At 62.3% G+C, this 23,712-nt stretch overlaps 1 protein-coding gene across 1 annotated transcript in view; it reads left to right on the top strand.

Moving 5' to 3' along the window:
- The first annotated feature begins 225 nt into the window (after window positions 1-225).
- The window catches only part of CAMK2B (calcium/calmodulin dependent protein kinase II beta), a 41,074-nt gene continuing 17,587 nt past the window's right edge, over window positions 226-23,712 (top strand). The window contains exons 1-10 of the mRNA XM_089917856.1: window positions 226-569; window positions 7,395-7,449; window positions 11,093-11,158; window positions 16,913-16,985; window positions 20,276-20,378; window positions 20,467-20,550; window positions 21,250-21,344; window positions 21,505-21,627; window positions 22,086-22,169; window positions 22,922-22,964. Of these exons, the coding sequence (XP_089773982.1) occupies window positions 437-569; window positions 7,395-7,449; window positions 11,093-11,158; window positions 16,913-16,985; window positions 20,276-20,378; window positions 20,467-20,550; window positions 21,250-21,344; window positions 21,505-21,627; window positions 22,086-22,169; window positions 22,922-22,964 (859 nt within the window). The 5' untranslated portion in view covers window positions 226-436. The remainder of the gene's footprint in view (window positions 570-7,394; window positions 7,450-11,092; window positions 11,159-16,912; window positions 16,986-20,275; window positions 20,379-20,466; window positions 20,551-21,249; window positions 21,345-21,504; window positions 21,628-22,085; window positions 22,170-22,921; window positions 22,965-23,712) is intronic.

Genomic DNA, 23,712 nt, shown 5'->3' with positions numbered 1-23,712 from the left:
GGCCCATGCTGACCCGCAGCGCTGGTTGGACGCCCCCAGCAGGCCGACAGCCCTGCTCTGCCAGCCCCTCAGCCGCTTCTGAAGAGCAAATTAGGCCTCAGCAGAAAGCTCTGCAGAGTCTGGAATTAGGACAAATTAGTGAAGGATTGAATTGGTGCTGTCCGTTCTGTTGCTGAGAGATGGCACTTTCTCTTCCTGAATCACCTGGGGAAACTTTTGGCCCCGAGTGAGCACCGCTCCCATCTCCCATGGGCCTCTCACCCCAGGCACTGGGCAGCCTCTTCCAGCCCAACACTGCCAGCCAGGGATCGGGGTGGGGGTGGGGGGCACAACGTGACGTGTCCCCTGGGCAGGCAGCGGTCACCGGGTGGGCACTGAGGGAGGTGGTGGCCAGGTCCTCCTGGCCGTGAGTCTCGTGGTTGGCAGTCTGTCCAGCATGCAGTCGAGGGGCACAGGGTGTCACTGGCTGCAGGGCCACAAGGTGATACCGTGTCCCTTTTTGTCCCCAGATCACCAGAAGCTGGAGAGAGAGGCTCGAATCTGCCGTCTTCTGAAGCATTCCAACATCGGTGAGTAGCCCTCGGGGTAGGGGTCCCAGCTCTCCCATACAGCCAGCAGGGGGACCCCAAAGGCATCCGTCCCTTTCCTTCTCCATTGAAGTATCCCACCCTCAGGCCCCTGGAAACATCTCCTCCTCCTGACTCAGAGGGATTCCTGCAGGGACTTTGGGGCAACCCTCTGGGGGAGGTCAAGGCTGGACTCCTCCTGGACGGGTCCCTGCCCACCACTCTGTAAGTCTGATCCATGATTCTGGTGAAAACACACAGGGGCCTCACGTTCCATGGCTTCAGAAAAGCCACAAGACGGCCTGATTACAGAGAAAAAAGTTTGGAAACCGAAGACCACACCAGGCACAGCCCCAGCCTGAGGTCTGAGGCCTGAGGCCTGAGGTCTGAGGTCTGATTCTGGAGAACCTCTGCCGTCCCCCCAGCCCGGGGCCCCTGGAACTGCCATCTGGGGTGGGGATCAGCTGCCCCTTGGGGGCACGTGGAGTCCCAGGAGCCCAGGTCTTAGCCTCAGGGAGTGTGGGTGCCCTGCCCACGGTAGGCCCCTTCCTTCTGAAACCCCAGACTGAGTAGGGACTCAGTTCAGACACAAGCGTAGGAGCTGCTGGGACCCCAGACCCCGGAAGCTGGTGCAGATCTCCCGGGGCCTGTCAGCCTCCGCCTGCCCGCCTCAGCCGTGAGCGGCCCCTGTCCGCGCAGCACAGCTGCCTGTCCTTCTGCACCTCTGGTCCCTTTAGGGACTCCTGAGGAACCCAGGACCCAGCCCTTGACCACACCGGGAAGCAGCCGGGTGGCACGGGGGGAGGGCGGGCCCACCTTCTCAGAGGCACCCAGGGAGCTCATCAGGGAGGATTCCTGGGCACTTTTGCCCGTGCGCTGACTCAGTTGTGCCGGGATGGCGCCCAGGACTCTGTCTAAAAGGGACGCCAGGCTGTGCCTAGCAGCCACGTCCATGCCACTCCCAGGGCAGGGCCTCGGCCGCGGGGCCAGGAGGGCCGCAGGGGGGCTCGGGGTCCTCGGAGCTGGTTGTGGGAGCTGCTGCCTCCCTGGCTGTGGCCCCTCCAGGCCGCTGGCTCTTCTGCAGCTGGCCCAGCCCGGGTGCAAGGTGCAGGGCAAGGCAGATCTCCCGTTTCTGGGGGGGGGCCCTTGGTGTCGGCCCCAGGGCTGCTGCCGCCCCTCGTGCCTGGGCCCATACTCTTTCTAACCACGGACTCTCAAGGCTGAGACTGTTGGAATCACGGTGCGCAGATTCCTGACCTGCCCCCGGGAAAGCCTGGCTCGGAGGCCTAGAGCGGGCCCAGGAATCGGAATCAGAGCCAGCCTGACGGGTGATTCTGAGGTGGGTGTCCACAGGGACCCCAGCCCCCTCTTCACTGGGCTGGGGCACGTTTGGCAAAAGGGCTGTTGCCCCTCTGCCCGTCCAGGTCCAGGTGCCCGAAGACCCTCTCTCTTGGTGCTCCTGGCTGGTGCCACCACACTGCCAGCTCTACCCACACCCCTTCCCATGCCAGCTCCCTCCCCTGTGTCCGCTGAGCGCCCATCAAGTGTGGGTCCCCCATTCTGAGTGATTTTCAGGAATCCTCTTACTAGGGAGAAGACCCAGGTGTTCTTGGGTTGGTGTTCGGGGCCAATTCTTCAACAAGAAGCCCCCCTGCCCTGCCTGCATACCCCGTGTGGTTCTGGGTGCGTTCTGAGTGGTCTCTGGAGTCCGCCTAGGGGGTTTATTCTAGAACACAGGGGAGGCAGAGCTGAGACTGTGGGGTTCAGCTGAACATTCTCTGTAGACTCAGGAGGGGCTCTCTGAGGAGTGGGTAGTGGGGGAGACTTTTGGGGGAGATGAGGGGAGCCCCTTGCTCCATGGCCTGTGTCTACCCAGCCCCATCTCTGAACAGAAGTGTTCCCAGCCCCTCACCCCTGGGAGAGGAAGCAGGACCACGTTCAGATAGAGGCGGGGTAGGGGCTCTGGGAGGGGCTCCCCTTCCTGTCCTGGCTCACTCAGGAAGCAGTTGTGCTCAGGGCGTGGGCAGGGGAGGATCCTCAGTTTGCCCGTCTGGAAAGTGGAGATGCTGCTACCTTCCTCACAGGGACCCCCCTGTGAGGACCCGAGAGGGTTCCCCTGGCGAGCCGGACGTGAGCTGTGAAAGCCCTCCTTTCCGAGGCAGTGTGCTGAGGTTCAGAGCTCAGAGATCTGGATTCGGACCCCACCTTTCCCCTCAAAAGCCACAGCAGCCACTGAACTGCTTTGAGGCACAGTCTCCTTGTTTGTGGACTAGGCGTGTTTCACAAGTGTGTCAGTCGTCCAGGCTTGGCAACTAAGTACCCCAAAACGCAACCAACAAGCGTTGATTTTCTCTGTTTCTGTGGATTCAAGAGCAGTTCAGCTGGGTGATTGGGGCAGCCACCTAATTTGTGGGATCGGTGCAAAATGAAAATGTGGGGACTTTTTTCAAAAATTATTATGAATTTCAAAACAGCAACAGCAGGGCAGGGCCCTCTTGAGCCTGGGGCCTGGGGCAGCTACACAGGTGGCTTGGCCATGAGCTGGCCCTGCCCAGGGCTCCAGAGACAGACAGAGACAGAGACAGACAGAAAGAAAAAGAAAGACAGAGAGAGGCCGAGACAGAGATTGAGACAGACAGACAGAGACAGAGAGACAGCCAGAGATGGAGAGGGAAGGAGAACAAGGAACACAGTGCTTTTTCTTCCCCAAATTGTGGTAAAACATATGTAACAATATTTATCAGTTTAACTATTTTTAAGTGTACAGTTCAGTGGCATTAAGTACATTCACGGCGTTACGTAACCATCGCCCTCATCTGTACTCAAAACTTTTTCATCACCCCAGGGGAAACTCTGCATTCATTAAACACTACCCCGCCCCCACTGCCCCCAGCGCCTGGCACCCACCATTCTACTTTCTGTCTCTATGAATTTGACACCCTGGGAACCTCATCGATGTGGGGACCATACAGCATTTGTGTTTTGGGAACGGGCTTATTTCACTGAGCCTAATGTCCTTAAGGGTCTTCCGTGTTGTAGCAGGTATCAGAATTTCCTTCCTTTTTAAGGCTGAATAATATTCCACTGTGTGTATATTCCACATTGTGTTTATCTCTTCATCCATCAATGGAACTTGGCCTGTTAGCTATCGTGACTAATGCCACCATGAACATGGGTGTCCCAGTCTCTGCTTTCAGTCCTTTGCGGGTATACCTCGCAGTGGATTCTTGGACCATATGGTGGTTCTGTGTTTAATTTTTGAAGTTATGATCCAGTCTGGGAGGGATCAGGCTGTCACCCTGCCTTATTCTGTTTGTTTGGAGGCCACACACGAGAGTGAAGGAGCCAAGCTCCCCTCTTAAAGGAGGCCCAGCAGAGGGTGTGAATGCTTCTCCCGATCAGCACGACGGCACGTGGTGGCTGCTGGCTGCTGGCTGGGCTGTACCATTAGGAGCTGGTACCCGGAGTCAGGCCCTCGGGTAGAAGCTCCCCTCCCAGGGGCTTTAGTTTCTGTTCAGAGACCAGGGGGCACCTGGGCAGAGGAGACAGGTGTGGGCCGGCCTTGGCAGTGTGGGCCCGTCCTGGGAAGCAGGCCCGGGCGTCTGGGGACGGGCATGACCCGCAAGGGCCCTGCTGTGGGCCATGCCCTCCACAGACACGTCTGCACTGTACTCGACTGTCCATGAGGTTGGCTCCCTCCACCCGGGGTCTCAGGAATCCCCTCGTCAGCGCATATTTACGGACACCTACCCCGTGCCAGCAGGAGACTCGGCTGAGGGCAAGGCTACCTCCACCCTCACCTCACTGGTGGGCTGTAGCCACCTCAAGAGGTTGCTGCTCAGCACGTGAGGGTGTCCCAGACTTCCCACACTGCCCCCAGGGACTGTGGGTGACAGAGATTAAGCAGCGCCCGTGGCAGGCAGAATCTTCCACAGCCTTGTTAGAATGGGCCCCATCGGGCGGTGAGCAGAGCCCATCGGCCTTGACTCAGAAGGCAGCCCCCAGCCTCCCTCCAGCCTCCCCTCAGCCTCCCTCAGCCTCCTTCCAGCCTCCCCTCAGCCTCCCTCAGCCTCCTTCCAGCCTCCCCTCAGCCTTCCTTTAGCCTCTCTCTGGCTTCCCCCCAGCTTCCCCTCAGCCCCCCGTCAGCCTCCTCTCTGCACACTGACCCTTTCTCTCCTGGGCCCAGCTCATTGATGGCAAATTCCCACCTCCTGGTTTCTGGGGCTGGAACTGCCTTCCCTTGCAGTATGGTCCAGCCAGGAGCTGGGCGGGTGGGCACCACGGGGGACAATGGCCCTGCGAGGACTTCCTGCCGAGGTGAGGAGGCCAGTGCAGGAGGGGAAGGTGAAAGGTTTCCAGTCTCCAAACGCTCAGGGCCCATGCTGTCGCTCCCCAGCTCTTCCTTCCCAAAGCCCATCATATGATAGGTCACAGGGCCCTGCCCTCCCTCACAGCACAAGGGACCAGGGAGGGGTTCAGGCACAGCTTTGGAAGGGCAGAAGGACCCCCCACCAAGAGCCCCCTGGCCTGGGACTCGGGGTCCTGTCTCTGGAGGAGCTGTGGCCCCAGCAGCAGGAGGCGCATCCTTGGGCTCCCCCGACCCCCTTGTCCCCCTAACCCGGTGCTCCCAGGCCAGACTCTTTCAGGTATTACTGGGACTTTATCTGCCGCCTCTGTATGCCACCCGCAGTGTTATTTACTTACTGTTATTTAAGTAAAATAGATTCTATGACAATTCCTTTCTTGACTTAGTACTGCCTGTGAAATCACGGGTCTGATGTGCTAGGTAGGTTTTCTTCTAAACCATTAAAGTAATGCATAACTATTTTTTAAATGTTAAAACTGTTTAAGTAAAAAGAGTGTCTAACGCCCACGTGGCCTTGACTCCCATGCAGAGCCCCCAGTGTCTCCCAGGGCGAGGCCGAGGGCCCTGCCAGCAGGACCTGGGAACCTGAGCCCCTCTCACCTGCTTGAGGGGCGGGGCCTGCGGGCAGGGTGGCCTCCGCCAGGAAGAAGGCCCAGCAGCACCCCAGACTTATGGACCCCTGAGGCTCCCCTGGGGAAGAGGGATTCCCCTGCATGGGAGGAGAGAAAGGCCCCACGGTGGGGGCGGGGGGGTTCCTCTGGGTCGCTGTCTGCAGGGCTGGCGGGGTGGTGGAGGGTGGACCTCTCCCCTCCATGCCGCCCCTCCACCCCAGGACTTTCTTTGCTTGGAGTTCCAGGGGAGGCTGCTCGGAGGGGCCGATGTGCTGGGCCCCCCGCAGAAAGGAGTCAGCAGGGGGAGGGCTTTTGGTCCCTCAGGGATTTTGCAAGAGGGGCCTCGAGGAGGTCGCAGTGAGCCGGGGGTCTGCTGTGTGTTAGGGAGTTGCAGACCCGCCCGGATGGAGTCGGGGTCCGGGCGCACCTGGGTGGGGTGAGGCTGGACGCCGGGCCCTTGAGCAGAGATCACAGAGAGGGATGGGAGCGGGGGATGGTGAGAGAAGCAGACGTGTGAGCCGAGGCGCCCCCGGAGCCACCCATGCCCCTTCTCCTTGGTGACCAGATGCCCTGACTGCTTGCGTCAGGGGCCTGCCCCCCGGGGGCCAGGCCGTGGCCCGAGGTCAGATTGGGGTTCCTGGTGTGAGGACGCTGCTGGCGGGGCCCTTGGGAAGCCCGGAGCTGGGAGAGGTGGGATGCTGGCCACAAAGCTGGGAGCTAGGGCAGCTTCGAGGGCGTGAGTGAGGGGCTGTGGGCCCCGGGAGAAGCTCTGCTCTTCACCCTTTTGGTGCTGGTGTCCCTATCCCTCGTGGTGGGGGGAGTGAGGCCTAAGGAGCTGAGGGGCGGAGAGGGCCGAGGCTGGTGGAGCAGCAGCTCTGTGGGGGCTCCGAGCCCCCATCCACACTGCTGCTTTGGCCTTGTGTGAGCTGTGTGACCCTCAGCCAGTAACTTACCCTCTCTGTGCACCTGTAACTTCTCGGGATGAGCATACTGCGGGCTCCTGACACAGGAGGCAGGATCCGTCACGTGGGGGGCAGTGTCCAAATGAGCCGTTCCTAGAAATACCTGCTGTTGAGTGCCGGGCGCGTCTTCACCTCGAGGAAAAGGAGGCACTGGGCTTGTGTTCTTTGTGCTGACATCCACTTCGCTGTTCACTCATTCATTCATTCCCTCATTCATTCATTCATCAACTCCTAACCAGCACGGCTCTGGCCAGGCCCTTGTTCCAGGCTCAGGGAGTGAAGAAAACGCACTAAAGCAGAGAGCACGTGTGTGGCGTGGCGCCATCCTACCGACCATGCCGCTTCTGGAATGGGAGCTCAGGGTCTGACCTTTGGAAGTGACGCCGCACAGGGCCCTGGGCAGGTGGTCCTCTGCCCGGGGGTCCCTGCCCCCTCAGCCTGGCCCGAGAGGCTGGCGATGGCGCCCTCCGCACTCCTCTCCCATGAAGTCCCTGGACAGCTCCTTTCCAGACCTGGTGGTGTGGGCCTTCGTCCCTGCACCGCTAGCCCCATCCCTGCTGCGTCTGGGAGCAGGGGACCCAGCGGGGGCTGAGAGGGGTCAGGGTCTCCCTCTGGCAGAGGAAAGGAAAGGCAAGACCACACCCCTGAGGCCCTTGGATGCTGGCCTGGGGCCGGCCGGCCTGCAGGGCCTACGCTCACCCCTCGGGCTCTGCCTGCAGCATCCCCCGGGCCCTGCCCAGCCCGGGCTGTGGGAAGCCCCAGGCCTCGACCCTCCTCCTTGGAGCGCTTGTGCTACTGGCCATGGGACTGGACGGGTCGGAGGCGGGCTGGGCGGCGTGGGTAGGCCCCGGGCTGCTTCCCACGCTCACGGCCTCTCCCATCCCCACAGTGCGTCTCCACGACAGCATCTCCGAGGAAGGCTTCCACTACCTGGTCTTCGATCTGTAAGTGCCGGAGCCTAGGGACTTGTTCTCTCATCTGCTCCCAGCGTTGGGCTGGGCTGGGACCCTTGGTCTCCCCAGCCCTTGCGGGCAGTCCTCCGCCTCCTGGGTAGCCTCGCCCCCAGCCGCGTGGGCCAGCCTCCCTCGGCTCTGCTCTTAGCTTGTTGGCTTTGCGCTGGCGCACAGAGTCCCAGGGGGATGGGCCTGCCCGGCTGGTCCCCTCCCCCACACAGAAGGGCCTGCTGGAGGCTGGGGCGGAGGGGAGGGAGGGAGGGGAGGACCCCCGGAGGAACGGGCCCTCGGTCTTCCTTCCCCTTCCTTCCCCTGGCTGGGACCCACCGGCTGGCGTGAGCATTTGTGTGTGTGCATGTGTGTGCAAGAGTGCCTCTGGGTTTATGATTGCGTGGATGCATTTGTGTATGTTGATGAATGGGCACGTGTGCGTGTGATTTGTGGGGGCGTGTACGTGTGTACACATGTGTACGTGATTTGTGGAAGGGTGTGCACAAGAGTGCCTGTGTGTTATGAGTGTGCAGGTGTGGGTTTCAGTGTGTGCACGTATGTGAGTGTGATTACAGGAACACATGTATGTGTGTGGTTTATGTGCATGGGTGTGTGTGTGGTGTGTGTATGTGTGAGAACATGTGTATGAGTTGGGGTGTGGACATGCACGTGTGTGTGCATGTCCATGGGTGCATGTGTGCACACACATGTGGCTTGTGGGTGTGCATGTGCACCCACATGTGCGTGTCTGTGTACACGTGCATATGATTTATGGGGTGCTCGCGTGCATGTGTGTGCACGCATGCATGCGTGTGTGGCGCTAAGTGAGAGCGTCTGGGGTCTTTGCTGCCTCTCACTTCCTGCTGGATTTAGAAGCGGTGATCTCATCCCCTCACTTCCCGACAGCTCCGGCTGAGTGCTGCTATATTTAGCTGTCTGTGAGTCAGCAGAGCTCAGGACCCTGGGGTGGGCAGGGGCTGTAGCTTTGGGGTGGCTCTGTGTGGCCTCCACGAAGCCCAGCCTGGGGGCTGTGGCCATGGGGGCAGGGCGCGTCTCCATGGGAAGCTCCTCCCTCAAACGACAGATGCCTCGGCCATGGGGGCGTGGAGGCCTGAACCCCTGGCCCACGCGGGGTCCTTTGGCCAGGAGAGGCCTACAGGAGCTGGGCCACCTCTCGGTCCCCCTGTGTCCCACAAGACACCACTTCAAGTCACCAACTGGGTGACCAGGGCCGACCTGTGACACAGCTGCCGCTGCTGGGCCGAGGCTGTGCCCTGAAACGTCTGTCGCCTGGCCCCTGTGGAGGTGGCAAGCTTGCTGTCACCCCCGTGGGCCCCCAGACCCACCCAGTTCCACCAGCCTCTTTTCCAGGAAATACAGAGGCCCCCGGGCTGGAGGGTGGCCATGTACGGGCCCCTGGTGGCCGACAGGTGGGTGGGTATGTGAGATTCAGGAGTGGACAAGGTGGGAGAGAATGGTGTGCGTGTGTGTGTACGTGTGTGCACACTCGTGCATGTGAGTGCGTGCACGCGTGTGAGAGGGTCTTGAATCTGCTGCCCCACACAACAGGCAGGTGTGGGGAGAGGCTCTGAGCAGGGCTGGAGAGAGGAAACTGGCTGGTGTTTTTGGAGAGGGTGACGAGGAGGGGGGACCTGGGCCTTGCACATCCTCCCCCCAAACCTCTGTGGCCCCCAGGCCTGTTGAAACTCCCACTCTGCAGCATCCAGGACAGCCCTAGGCCTCAGGCAGCTGTTTGGGGGGGCAGGGAAGGCCTGCGCAGGGGGCTGCTGAGGGAGGGGTAGGACTGGAGGCATGGAGATGCCCCCCACCCTGCGCACAGCCTTCCTGTGCCACTCTGCATCCCCTCTGCCACTCTGTAGCCCCAGAATTGGGGAGACGTTTCTGGCCTGGGTTGGCCTCACCTTCAGGAAGGCCCAGGCCCTTTGGCAGTTTGGGGGCTCTGTGGATTTGGAGATTGACAGGTTTCCCCACTCCCCATGCCTCAGAATGTCACTTGGCTTTGGGGACCAGGCCTGGGAACAGAGGAGAGGGCTCTCCCAGGGGCTGTGACTGCAGCCCAGAACTAGCCATGCTGTCTGGCCGGAGCCTGAGGAAAGGGAGAACACTGGCCTCCAGACCAGGCCCTTCCCGGCCAGCTCGAGATGCCAGCCCCCTGCAGCCAACTCCCTGACCTACAGCTCTGGACCACAAGGCCCCAGATGCACAGACTGAAGCCTCCTGTGGATGCAAGGACCCAGAGGGCCTGTCCCCAGCCCCAGGTGGAGCCTCCTGGGGGGGCTCCCTGTGCCCCTGCTACAGCCCCGAGCAATACCTGTGGCCTTTCCCCCTCTGCCCTATGCTTGGACTCAGGGTCTGCAGAGCCTGACCTGTGAGCTGTGTGTGCAGAGAGAGAAGCAGTGAGTCCCACTCCCTTGGGCTGGACGTAGAACCTCATCCTCCCGCTTCACACACACACGTGTGCACGCAGACGCGTGAGGCTCTGCTCCCTCGGGCGGTCACCTGCTCTGAGCCTGAGCCTCTGCGGGTGGCAGAGTGGGACCCTAAAAGCTCCCCCAAGTCCCAGGCTTGTTGGGAGCCTGACAGGATCTGAGGGCCAGCATCTATCCTCGAGTGGGAGCATGCCAACACCCAGTGCATCCTCGTTTTTGTGTTTCTCTAACACTAAGAGAGAGCCCGCCCATGCCGGGGCCACTGTCCAGCAGGGCCTATGCCTGTGGTCGCTGAGTGCTGGGCACAAAATGAAGCCAGCCCAAGCCCCAACTTCGAGAACTAATGGGAACTGAGATGCAAATGGAGAGATCACAGTGCATGAGGCCAGCGCAGCTGCAGGTGGAGAGAGGGTGTGGCTGCGGAGGGAGTGTCCCTCGGTGTCCCCACAGGACACAGGAGGGAGACTCTGGACCACACAGGGGTACAAAAGCCCTAGATGGAGACTTCCGGTGGACTCAGGGCTTGCCGGTGGAGTGAAGGGCTTGGGCGGACCCAGGGATGGCTCCTCCCTGCTCCCCCGTGCATCTGTCCCTCAGCCCTGCTTTTCACCTTGCTGTCCACGCCCACATTTCCCAGCCCAGGGGATCTAGTCATTCTGGCAAGCGACACATGGCAAGAGGGTGTGTGGACAGAGGTCCCACTCTCCTTCTGGAAGTGGGGCTTTGAACACGTCGTGCCCTCGCCCACCAGGGAGGCCAGCTCCAGGCACCGTCTCTTCTGCCCCTGTGCCCTGTGTGTGGGCCGCATCCCTGGCCTTGGGGGGTTTGACAAGGGAGAACCGGAATTAGTCACAGGGCCTGGGTAACAGTGAAGAGGCCTGGCTCAGACTCCGGGGCTGCCTGAGCGCAAACTCTGGGAAAGTCCCTGAGATCATCGAGACTCAGTTTTCTGAGCTTAAGAGTGCCAGTGTCATGGAGGGGGTGTGAAGGCTAAAATGTGAAGTACCGCCCTATGTGAGTAAGCGTTCGGTAAGCTGTCAGTCCCGGGTGACGCTGGAGACGGGGCGGAGGCGGTGGTGGTGAGGACGGTGGGACTGGTGGCTGTGGAGGTGAAGACGGCGGTGCTGCCGGCGGTGGTGACGAGCAGGTGGCGATGGAGGTGACAGGGCGGCCTCCGTGTGCTTTTCCCACAGGGTCACCGGCGGGGAGCTCTTTGAGGACATCGTGGCGAGAGAGTACTACAGCGAGGCAGACGCCAGGTGGGTGCAGAGCCCTCACACTGTCCTGGCCCCTCTTCTCCTGCCTGGCCTTCCCTCTCAAAGCCTGGCTCCTGCCCCTCTGGCCCACATCTGCTCTCATGCACATTGTCCCTGACATGGCCTGGGCCGACGGTCCACTGGGCAGAAGTGTCAGTCTGCCCGCCTGGCGGACGCCTGCCCCGTCTCCCCTGGGGTGGGGGGGAACTGGCCCACGGAGGGGCTCTCCTTGGGGTAGCTGGTGGGGGGAGAGCAGACAGAGCATGCTGGTGGGCATCCTCCTGCCCTTCCCTTGGACTTGGTCAGCCCTCATGGTGGTCGAAGGGGACCGACCTTCTCAGAGATACCATCTGCAGTGCAGCTGCTGGGAGATAGCAGGGCCCTTCCCCCCAGAAGGGCAGGCCTCCCGTGACCTGCTCTGGCCCGTGCTGTGGGCCAGATGCCACCCCGACCCGTGACAGGTGTGTCACTCCTGACAGCGCATCTCAGCTTGGAGATGGCTGCGGGCCACCAATCCCGGCCCGCCCGGCCCGCCCAGCTCCCAAGGACACACGCGTTTAAAAGAAAAAGAAAAGAGGCCAACAGTGGCCCTCTCTAGGCGGTGGAGTTACGGATGCTTTTAAATTTTTTAATCTTCTTCGTCTATTTAAAAATTTTTCTTTAATGAATATGTATTCCTTTTCTAATCAAGAAAATGAACGTTATTTTAACAAGTAGCTTTTTGTGACTTGCTTCTGCACCCCCAGGCAACCTTGCCCGTCGGTGACAGCCTGGGTCCCCGTGAGAATATGTGAGTGGGTCCCTGGTGTCACCCGGGCGCCCACAGAGCTGGGCAGGAGGAGGCTGGGGGCCTGGCGGGCGCTGGCGTGGAGTGCTGGAGCCGGGGTGAGCTGGGGTGTCAGGGCACTGGCTGCTTTTCTTAGGCTCCTTGAGGAAGGGCTTTCATTTTGCACAGCAGCCTGGGAACGACCCGTTCCCTCCGAGAGCAGGAAGTCTCCATTTTTATTTCCTACTTATAAGAAAAGTAGAAAGTAGAACAGAGGCACCTCCTGCTGCTCTGAGATGCTTGGGCGGGAATGTCCCAAGTATGCGTGCCTGCCTGCTGGGTGGAGCCAGAGCCCCAGACCCGGGGTCCTGACATCTGTCAGGGCAGGACAGGAGAGGAGGTCCCCAGCGGCTGCCCCCAGGTCGGGCCCCAGGGCCCGCAGCCAGGGCAGCGCTGGGGCCAGGAGGGCTGCCTTCCAGCGGTACCGGGGCGCCTCGGGGGGCGCTTGCCTTCACCGTCCTCGTCCCACCCCCACCTGGAGCGTCCTGCCAGGGCTCCTCGGTTCTCAGCACCCACCGCTGGGCACGGCCCAGGGCCTGGCAGCCTCCCGCGCTCTGTGGTTGGTGGTCTCGCTGGAGGGGGACGTGGCCCACAGCAGAGCCCTGCTCTTGGCTGGGAGCCCCCAGTGCCCGCCTCTTCCCCATATGCCCGACGGCCACACTCCCTCACCTGCCACGTCCCCCACGCGTGCCCCGTCCCCCCAACACCTGTGTCCTCGGAGCTCCTCCCTTGCCCACTCTCACCTGCCTCCAACCTCATCTTCTCCGATGACTGCTTCTGCCTCCGCCCCCACTCCCCAATTCTGTGGCTCCCTCCTGGCCGGCATCCTGACCTTCCTGCCTGGGCCTCCCTTGTGGAGGCTCTCCTGGCGTTTGGGGCCCCACCCACAAATGCCTAGTTTCCTCTCACAGACTCAACCTTGCTCATAGCCAGACTACCAGGGGGGCGAGAGGGAGCGAGGGACACTCTTGGGGATCCCTTCCAGCTGGCCTCACTCGTTAAACCCGCACCTCAGGCTGCCCCTTTTCCCGGGAGTCCTGGACCCTGGAAGCGTGCTTTTGACCTTTGTGTCGGTGCTTAGCCTTCGGGCAGGACGGCCTGAGAGAGTGACGTGGATGCCCACGTGGGTGGGTCTCCCACGGGCATCGTCAGGAACTGTGGCAGATGGGGTAAAGGCTTTCTCCCGCCCTGGGAGGGTGTTCCCCCAGGACCCCCAGTGAAAGGGGCCTGGGCTCTGCTGAGGCTGGAGCCCTAGACGCCCGGCCGTGGTGGTGGGCACCTTCCCGGCCAGCGTGCAGGCCTGGCCCCCGCCAAATGCGTCAGCCACCCTTCCAGTGGCCTGCCCGGGGCCGTCTGCTCAAAGCTGAGCAAGTGATGAATTTCCAACGTGTCACGTCTCTAGAGGAAGAGGAAGCAGGGCAGGAGTTGCTTTTCTGAACCTTTTTCTAACCGAGAAGGCTGGAGATTCCTCTGAGGAAGAAGTGGGATCTTTATTTTGGAGTTTGTGGGGAAAAGGAGGGGTCTTTTTCAAACCTGGGAAAGCAAAAAGTTCAAAATATTTAGAGCCCATTTTTAAAAACCCTGAAAAGCAATATGGCTCATGAGGGATGCTTATGGGGGCCCGTGAGAAGGCTGGCTGTCCCAGGGAGGGGGCAAGGGGGGAGGGGAGGAGGGGGGAGGGGCACATCTGAGGTGACAGCAGAGCCCAGAACCATGAGAATAACGTCCAGGACCCGGCCAGCGTCTGGAATGCCGCTTGGGAACAATTCTGACCACAAAAGTGACTTTCTGAGTTGTTCAGAATATGAAAAAAGGCCCCACGAGGAAGACGGTACGATGTAAATGGCAGGCAGAAGGGAGGCAGGACCTCATGACTGGCCAGGCGGCCTCATGTCCTCCAAGGCCGTGGTCTCAGCCGGGAGACCAGGGCGAGAGCAGGGTGACGAGGGCCCCGGGAGCGGCCCCCCAGAGGTCCCTGGAGGGTGGGCTAGCTGGAATGGGCCGCTCTCCAGGCAGGTGGTGTCCACCTGCAGGCCGCAGAGGCCATGCCACGTCGGTCCCAGAGATGCTGTGAAGAATAGGCCCGGGAGACAGGCGAGCAGCGTTGCCGCACTGGCTGTGGGGAGGGGGTGAGCAGACCTGCACCGTTTTCTCTTGGGGAACGTGGTTTGCTTGGCCAGCTCATTTGTGAGTACTGGGGGCTAAGCCAGCACATCTCTCCATCAGGGCGGCCACGAAGCGACCTGAGCAGGGCCTGCGGGCTGGGCGGACAGGGGCTGCATCAGAGCTGTAGGGCTGGATTTCAGCCAACGGGCTGAGTTCTGTGATGCTCAGGGAGACATGCTGGCTCAGCAGGAGCAGTCACCCCATCTCTGGCGCTGGTTTGGGGCCCTGCATCCCCAAGAGGAGACGCGGGGGAGGGCAGAGGGCACAGCCCACCCCCATCTGAGCTGACGTATCGGTGCTGCGGCCGATGGATCCCTGGGTCCGAGAGACGTTTGGGGAACACGTTCCTACAAGGCTGGGCCTGAGGACACAATCGAGGGGAAAGAACCGACATGTCCCTGTGGTCATGGAGGCCACAGTCCGGAGCAGAGACGGATGCTGCCCAGACGCCCACACAGAGCGCAGGGCTGCCGCGTGACTGCAGTGGGGACGACGGGGGTGCCTCACGCTCGCTCGACACGGAGGAGAGTCCAGAGGGCGTCCTGGGGTTGAGAGCGGGGCAAGCTCACAAGGGTGGAGGAAGAAGAGGGGCTCGGCCCGAAGCTCAAGACTTGCAGGGCTCTCGGCAGGCCTGAGCTTGGAGCCAGATCGTTCCAGGGCTTTCGGGGAGTGGCCAGTGGCCCAGGAGATGCCGGCCCTTGGGCTGTGAGGGCTGCTGATGCGCTGGAGGGAGGGGCAGGCTACCACGGGGATGGCAGGGCACACGGCACACGGCTGGGACAGGTGTCCCCCGGGGCAGAACCAGGGTCTGGCTGCAGCGGCACAGGCGGGGGCTGGTCTGCCCCAGGGTCCCCGAGGCCCTGTATGGGGTCGGGTGCTGCAGCGTGTGGGTGATCCAGGGACTCGAGGCTGAGCTCCGGGAGGATGCATTGGTGCCCCAAGCACGCCTCCCCAGGGCTCTGGGTTTGCCAGGGAGCCGCAGATTCCCGGGGACTGGGAAAGCCAGAGTCCCCTGCCCCGGGCCCTGGCTCAGTGGCCTCAGCTACAAGTGCTGGGCCTTTATCTGGCCTCTGTCTCCACCCAGCAGCCTGTCCTGGCCTCAAAAGAGCTTCCCCGACCTCATGGCTGAGCTCTGCCCACGAGGAGGGAAGCCCCTGAGTGGGTCAGCCTGGGTGGCGGGAGGGGTGCTGAGCTCGTGTCTGCAGTCACGGGAGGGCTGGTGGTGGCTGGGTGTGGAGCTGGGGATGCAAGGATGGGGGTGAGGACCACAAAGGATTGTTCCTGGCAGATGAGGACGTTGTGGGAGGGGCAGGAGTGGGGAGGGAGGCGCTGGGAGCAGGTTGGGCAGGAGAGCTCAGGGCGTGGGGCAGGGATGGGTTTTCCAGCCCCTAGAGGCACCTAAGGGCAGGGGGTGCTGGGGGACTGTCGCCCACAGGTTTGGGCCTGGCTCCTCTTGACCCCTGCAAACCTCAGGAATCCATCATCAGGATTCTGAGGTCTAGGTTTCCGCAGGGGGGAACTCAGGTTTACTTTTCTATGCAGCAGGTGGGCTCCAGATGTGGCCAGAGGTATTTCAGGAAGAGGCCTGGTCCCCTGTCCCTTCTCTGAGTTTGCTGTTAGGAAAACGAAGCGCACCCCTCCAGCTGACCTTCAGTCACCCCACAGGGTCCAGCCATGGCAGGAAGGGCCCTGAGGGAGTCTGCCTGTGCATCCCTCATCCCCACCCAGAGGGGCTGTGGTTGAGACCCCAGGGGGTGAGCTCCAGGGAGCCTGTGGCCCTCCTGTCTCCCGTGGCTGGTAACGCTGCAGGGCTGCTGTGGGAGCCCAGGGTCTGTGCCTGGCTTTGGGGGCAGCTGGAAACTTTCCAGTCCCCTGGGGCCACCTGGGGGAGGCAGGCTCAGGCCACAGGGGCTGGGGGCATCTAGGTCTGATGTTCAGGGCACGTTGCTGAAGCACCGGTGTTGGAGGCGCCTGAGGAGAGCTGGGTCTCTCCCTCCAGCCAGTAATACCCTGGAGGGCTCGGGACTTCTCCCGGCTCTGGAAGGAAGCCCCTGGCTTGGGGCCCTGGGCTGTGCCCGGCTGCCTCTTCGCCAGGAGCGCATCCGGGACCCCAGGGCTGCTAAGGAGCTGAGCTGTCTAGCGCGGCAGCCAGCAGCCAGTGTGGATGTTCAAGTTTATTCAAATGAAATGACCCCTGCCCTAGCACATGAGTGACTGGAGGCTGCAGCATTAGCGCTGCCCCAGAACAGAGGGGGACCCTAGTGGCCAGGGCGTCACCCCACACTGCGGCACTGGCCTGCCCTCTCCCTCTCGCCCTCTCACCTCTGCCCTTTCCTGCCCGGGTTCCCCCATCTCCAGCCTGCCTTGCAGGGTGTGGGTTCAGGCCGGGCCTCCCTCCCGCAGGGTGCCCAGCTCAGGTCCAGGCTTGGCCAGCATGAGCCTGGGGAGGAGGGCCCTGGGGCCAGGCGTGTCTCCTCTGAGCAGCACTTCCAAGGGCCTGGCCCGAGGGGAAGGCAGGGTGGGGGGTGCAGGGGGCCTGGCCGGGCCTTGTGCTGACCTTTGGGGGTGAGGAAGGCTCCTCAGAGGTCCCCTCCTGGCCAGTGTCTCCTCTCCCATGTGGCAGGCCGCACCTTGATTCCCTGCTTCCCCGCGGCCCCCTGCCAGGCTGGGGACCACCCCCCACAGTGCCACACAGCACCCTGCTCCTGCGCCCCCGCCCACTCTTCGGGGGCCACCCGCACTAACGCGCCTGCTGTTTGCTTCAGTCACTGCATCCAGCAGATCCTGGAGGCGGTTCTCCATTGCCACCAAATGGGGGTTGTCCACAGGGACCTCAAGGTGAGTCCCCCACTGTGCTCTGTGCCAGGTGTTTGTTGTCTGTAACTGCATGTTGCGTTTAACAGGGGGCTCTGGGCTGGGGCATTGCGAGCGCCAGGAGACACTGTGTGTGTGGGACGTGTGCACGTGCGTGTGAAAATGCATGCATGTGAGAGTGTGTGCGTGTGCGTCAGCACGTGTGTGAGCACCTGTGTGTGTGTGAAGGTGTGTGCATACGAGAATGTGGGTCTGTGTGCACATGTGTATGTGTGTGTGCCTGTGTGGGCACAGGTGTATATGTGCTCACACGCACATGTGTGTATATGTGTGTGGGAGCATCGTGTGCATGTGCGTTTGTGCATGTGTGAGAGAATATGTGCATGTGTGCATGTGTGCACATCTGTGTGCGTGGTGTCTGTGTGTGTGCACGCATGCATGTATTTGCACACGTCCCTCCCAACACCTCTAGGCTCTGGGGCTGAGAGGGGACAGTTGTCAAAAATCAGCCTATTAACACGTGTCCACTCGGGGTCTCGCTTTCTGGGCTCCGGTTGAGATTCGGACCTGGCAGGTGGGACACAGGTGATGTGCGTGCAGGTGGGGCTGATGCCTCGGGAGCAGGGGCTGAGGGACCAGCCTGGATGGTCTCTGCAAACTTCCAGCCCTTTCTTCTAGTGGCCCTTGGCTCAGCTCTGGGCAAAGTGACCATAGAGCATTTAAAACAAGGTTTGTCACCCACAGGGCTCAGTGCGGTGGGAGGGTCTTCAGGAGGAGCTACACCCCATCCTCCTGCCTTCCTCCCTCCTTTCCCCCTCCCTCCCCCTCCGCCCTCCTCCTCCTCTCAATTTCTCCTCCTTTCTTTGATTTTAGCTTTCTTCAAGTCTGGGTTTGGGTCAGTTTCTTCTATTGGGGGGTGGGGGGACCCCTGGGCCTGTCATCCCTGCTAAGAGACCTGCTGGTGGTGTTTGAGACCAACTTTCCCATGGGTGCTCGGGCTGAACGGGGTCACGCCCTTCCTTGGGCCACCGAGGGGTGTGTGTCTGTGAGCTAATCTTTGTGGGGCTGCTGTTGGAATGTTGTCCTGCCAGGAGCAAGCCCAGGACCCTCTCCTGTGCCCTTCAGGTTCCCGCTCTCTCTCTGCATGTGCCGTGTGGTCCCCTGTCCTTTCACATGCCCACCCAGGCCCGCCGTGTCTGCCTGTCCTGTGGGTCCCCCTCTGTCGCTGTGTCTTGTCTGAATCGGCCTCATTGAGGGCCTCTGGGAGGAGGGGCTGCAGGGGAGTGGGCGCGCATCCCCCCTTGACTATGGACCCCGTGATGCATAAGTAACTTGGAGGCCAAAGCACACAAATGGAGATGGATGCTCCCCCCAGGCCAGGTGTGCCCTGGGGGCAAACAGAATCCTTGCCGAAAAGAAGAAAAGGGGGCAGGAGTCTGCCAGGTGTCGGGGGAGCAGACTGCCCCTCCTCTAGAGAGGCCTCCACCATCATGACTGAGACAGCCCCCCAGAAGCTGTGCTGTGGTGGGTGTCCTCTCAGCCAAGGTGTGGAGGGTGGAGAGAGTGGAGGGGACTGGTGCCATTTCAGGGTGCTGCGAGGGAGCCAGGGTGGAGCCCGGGGCCAGGGCATCACTGTTCGGACCCAACTGGCTCCCCTGCCTCTCGCCCCGCCCGGCCCCGACCCTTCTTGTCCAGCTCTTCCCAGGGACCAAGTTCACTTAGCTCCTTCTTCCTGGGGAGGAGTGCTGGTTTGTTTCCTCGGGGTGGGGGTATCTGAGCTGTAGAAGTCAGGTCAAGCCCCCAGCTGCAGTCCCTGACTCCTACGATTTCAGACTTCTTTTTTAAATTTAGTTTAAAAAATTGAAATATAGTTGATTTACAATGTTGTGTTTATTTCAGACTTCTTGATATGGGGTGTGTGGAGAGGTTGGGGTCCCCTTGCCCCACGCATATTTGCAAAATCAAGGTGTTCAGAGGCGGGCTTCCCTGGTGGTCCAGTGGTTAAGATTCCGTGCTTCTAATGCAGGGGGCGCGGGTTCAATCCCTGGTCGGGGAAGTTCCATATGGCGTGCGCTGTGGCCAAAAGAGTTGATGGGACATGCATTAAGAAATAAACTTTAAAAAAGGAAGAAAAGGGGAGTATTAAAAAAAAGAAAGACCAATAATCCAAAAAAAAAAAAAAGATGTTCAGAGGCCTCCAGGCCGTGCTGGGCAGACAGGGCTGAGTGTCCCCAGCGCACATCACCTGGAGGGACAGCACCTCGTCCAGCCAGCTGTGTGTGGGCCTGGAAGAACTGGTTTCTGCTGGGTGGGGCTGGCGTACTTCATCTCTTCCACGTGTGTCGTCCTAACACCGCAGGTGTACAAGCGGTGTTAACTCAGTTCGGTTGGTGGTGTTTGTCTTTCTTGGTGGCACCAAAGTGGCAGTGTGGTCTCAGCGGGCCTTCCCGTCGGGAGGGTGGCCTGGCGAGGGTGCCGAGGGCCCAGAGAGGCATGAGTAAGTCCAGCGGCTTTGAGCTCTGAGCGCTGACTGCTGGGAGGTCGTGAGGCTGGTGGGATAGGCTGGGATGGGAGGGGCCCAGCGCACAGGGCCCAGCGCACAGGGACCCCCTCGGGCCTTCGGGGCCAAACGTCCCCAATCAGGGGGCAGCAGCCTCGGTGCTCCAGTGGGACAGGGATGAATGTCCTTCCAGCTTGAGCAAGGGCGCTGCTGCCCGACTCAGGGAGGTCTGCATGGGACCTTTCCCACCTGCGGTCAAGGCAGGCCCCCTCTGGCCAGCATGGGGCCGCTGGGACTTGGTGGACAGACGTCCTGCACTGCCAGGCTCTCGGGGCCCTCCGTTGTTCCTTCCTGCGCTTTGAGGGCTGCCGTCCTGCCAGCAGCGCCTGAGCGCTCCGGCAGGCAGTTGTCTGTGCAGCCAGCCGTGGTGAAGGGAGGGAAGCCCCTCTGCCGGTGGAAGTCCCGGGCCCCCGCACAGCCTGCCAGGGCCTGTAGGGTGCGCTCTGTTTTTGGTCCCAGCGCCCTGAGTTCACAAGCTTGCGCTTTGAAAGCCAGCTTCCCTCAGCTCTGGGGCGCCTGTCCCTGCCCCCCGGGGGTGCGGGGCAGGGACAGACTGCGGGGTGCAGGCCCGGCGGGGCCCAGAGCTCTGGGATACGCCCAAGCCAAGGGTGTCAGCTGTGCTGGGGGGACACCCACGTGGTGGCGGGTCAGGCCTGTGTGCCCCTGTCTGCAAAGCACTATTTTGTCCCCCTCCCTCCCGTGACACCCCCCGGGTGTAAACCACATGCTCTCGGGCTGGTCGCCTTCCCCGCAGCCCGAGAACCTGCTTCTGGCCAGCAAGTGCAAAGGGGCCGCAGTGAAGCTGGCGGACTTCGGCCTGGCTATCGAGGTGCAGGGGGACCAGCAGGCCTGGTTTGGTGAGTAGCCGGCTGGCCGGCCGGGGGCCAGGCTGGGGGCACCAGCTGCCCCCGGAGCCCCTCACACGGCCCTTTCCCCTCCCGCTAGGGTTCGCTGGCACGCCAGGCTACCTGTCCCCAGAGGTGCTGCGCAAGGAGGCGTACGGCAAGCCGGTGGACATCTGGGCGTGCGGTGAGGCTGGTGTGCGGGGCGGGGTAGGGCCGCAGGGCCACTGTGAGGGACCCGCCGCTGGGCTGACTCACAGGGCTGCCCCCCGCTAGGAGCGCCCTCTCCACCCAGACTGGAGTCGCTAATGCGATCCTGGCTGTTGCTGAGAAGCCACCACCCCAGCACCTGCCCCGCGCTCTGCAGAGCGGTCTGGAGGAGGAGCGGCAGGTGCCCGGGTGGTGGATGGATGCTGGAGGGCTGGAGACCGTGCACACCACCCTGGCGGGGCCTGTCCTCTGCGCGGCGGAGGGGGCCGGCCTCGGGCCTCTCCTGGGAAGTAGGGTGAGGGTAGAGCAGAGGTGAAGGAGATGTATATGCCATTCCGCCGTCAGGGTCTCAAACAGTGAAACTTGCTGACGCTGGCTGCGGGGGCCGGGGGGGGTCCCACTGGACCTTGAGGGTCCCGGTGTTCTCATGGGGCTTGCTGGCTTCGGGCAGTGACCCCCACCCTAGCTGATGCTGAGAAACTGGCTGAGGGTCCCCTAGCTGTCAGGCGGCAGAGCTGTGCATATGACCCCCACGCCGGGGGTCACACAGCTGACCCCACGCAGCAGCGCCCCACTGGCTTGTGGCCGCGCTGTGGGCTCCATGGGCTGGGGCTGAGCCACTGGGCGCAGGCGGTGAGGGCGGCAGTGCGAGGCCCTGCACTTGCGTTCCCTGCAGGGGTGATCCTGTACATCTTGCTGGTGGGCTACCCACCCTTCTGGGACGAGGACCAGCACAAGCTGTACCAGCAGATCAAGGCCGGGGCCTATGACGTGAGTGCCGGGACCCCCCCGACCCTCCCCATCTGGGGGAGGCAGAGGCAGGGAGCGGGGTGACGCCGCCCGTTTCCAGATGAGGCCCCCCCTCGGAGAATTCTGTCTTCTGCCTGGGAAGGGGGCTTTAGGTTCCCTTGTGCGTGGCTTCCCTTCGTAGTTCCCATCCCCGGAGTGGGACACGGTCACTCCTGAAGCCAAAAACCTCATCAACCAGATGTTAACCATCAACCCTGCCAAGCGCATCACGGCGCACGAGGCGCTGAAGCACCCGTGGGTCTGCGTAAGTCACCCCAGCCTAGGACCACCCCCTGGCGCGTTGACCCTGGCGCACTCTCCTCGCATCCAGTGGGCCCCCTGGTTTCCCGGGGGCTGCGTGGCCTGTGGCTTTAAGGCTGGCGGGTTTAAAGACCTTAGTCCCTGGGAGACTAAGGAGCTCCGTGGAAAGAGGAGGCCCAGTCCAGGGCGTGAGGGGATAGAGTAGCGAGGCGGGTGAGGGACAGGTGGCGGGGCGGACGGGCCATGAGGGGTGACGGGCTGGGGGTTAGGCAAGCAGCGGGGACAGGTGGCCTCTGGCTGCAGTGGGCGGCCGGCAGCTCTTGGCACAAGGGCCCTGGGGGTGCTGCTGCCCCGAGCCTTGCCCCAAGCCCCCTCTTTAGAGCCCCGCCTTGGGGACAGAGCTGATGCCCCTCAGGGCTCCTTGCAGCGTGTGACCCCCTCCTCCCTCCCCCCTCCCCACAGCAACGCTCCACTGTGGCCTCCATGATGCACAGGCAGGAGACCGTGGAGTGCCTGAAAAAGTTCAATGCCCGGCGGAAGCTCAAGGTGAGATGCCGACCCCAGTGAGGGCCAGGGTGCCACGCTAGGCACGCGTGCTCACCCACCCAGAGGGGCCGAGGGCCCTGCCCTGGGAGCAGCTGGAGGGGCTCGGGCAGGCCTGTGGGGGTCCCAGTCACCTAGGATGGGCTGCTCGTCAGCGCCGTCCCAGACTAGACCCCCCATGGCAACAACACCAGAGGTGCCCAGACGTGAGCCTGGCCCCCAGGTGCACAGCTGGTCCCTCCTCAGCCGCCCACGCCACCCATGAGGCATTCCTGGGGCTCCCTGGGGGGAAAGGCGCCCTGTGGTCAGTCATACTCTCTGAGCGGGAGAAGGCTGAGAAGCTTCTGACCTGGGGCAGATTTGGTCAGGAGATCAGCTGAGCTCTGCTGCTTGTGTGGGCAGGGGGAGGGCGGGAGGGAGGGCGGAGGGCCCTGGGCAGGGAGGCCGTTGGGCGCCAGGCCCGTCCTCCCGACAGGCTGCTCTGTGCTGAGAGTGTCCAGGCCTGGCGGCTGGCGTGCACGTGCCTGTCAGGGAGAGGAGGCGCCATGGGGAGAGGCAGACCCCCAGCTGCAGCCCTGGGGGGTCTTGACGCCTTTAAAAGCTGGGCTCAGTGGGCAGTTTAGGACCTGGGGTGCGTCCCTGTTTTAATGCTGGACGTGGGTGGCATGTCTGGGTGCAGCTGCCTCTCTGCGAGGCCGTAACTCGAGGTGCGGGCGGGGGTCTCCGCCTGGCCTCAGCTGTGTGTGTCTCCCCAGGGCGCGATCCTCACCACCATGCTGGCCACGCGGAATTTCTCAGGTGAGTAGAGCCTTCTCCAGGAGGAGCAGGCCTACGGCGGGAAGGCTGGGGAACGACCCGCCACCAGCTGCCTGCCGTGTCCTCACCCCACTGTCCCCTCCTCTGCTGCTGGCCCGGCCCGACCTTCCGCCCTCTGAGACCCTCGGGCCACAGAGGAGGCCTGGGCTACGGCCGGGCCCCGTGAGGGCACGTCCCTGAGTGTTGGGTCTGTGTCTGAGCTGCCCGCCGGCCGGGCCGCAGCTCCGTGTGTCTGTCCAGGCGTTGGTCGGCACCTCTGTGGCCTCGTTGTTGTCCTGAATCCTCTGAGCACCCGTTCTGTGTGTGGGTTAGGGGGCGGCTAGAGGAGGCTCCGGATACTCTGGCTGGCGGCCGCCCACCCGGGCGCCGAGGGTGGGCAGGGCTGGGGGTGTGCGGCCGCTCTGGGGGGCTGTCGGCGACCCTGAGGCCATGGGCCCAGGCAGGCCCAGCGGGGACAGCGTCACCCGAGCGGGGCCGCTGCCCCCTGGCGCTCCTGTGGCTTGTCTGTGGCCTGCGATGCTGGTGCGGGTGCGTCTGTGGTCCGTCCTCGTTGTCCGTTTGCATCAGCACGCGCCCCATCCTGTTACTTTTGCTGTGACGCTGTGCTGCTGGGCTGGGGGGCATGCTGTCACACCAATACTGATAGGACGTGTCCTGTCCGCACGCCCAGCCCGGCACCCGGAAGGCCCCGCTGGGGTTTTCCAAGGAGAAAGGAGGCAAATGCTTTTCC

The sequence above is a fragment of the Delphinapterus leucas genome, chromosome 9 (assembly GCF_059928025.1).
Source record: "Delphinapterus leucas isolate spDelLeu-1000000601 "Yukka" chromosome 9, BTC_Dleu_Yukka2, whole genome shotgun sequence".
In the NCBI taxonomy this organism is placed as follows: Eukaryota; Metazoa; Chordata; class Mammalia; order Artiodactyla; family Monodontidae; genus Delphinapterus; species Delphinapterus leucas.
The sequence above is the reverse complement of the archived record's forward strand: the minus strand, read 5'-3'. Positions and strand labels throughout refer to the sequence as shown.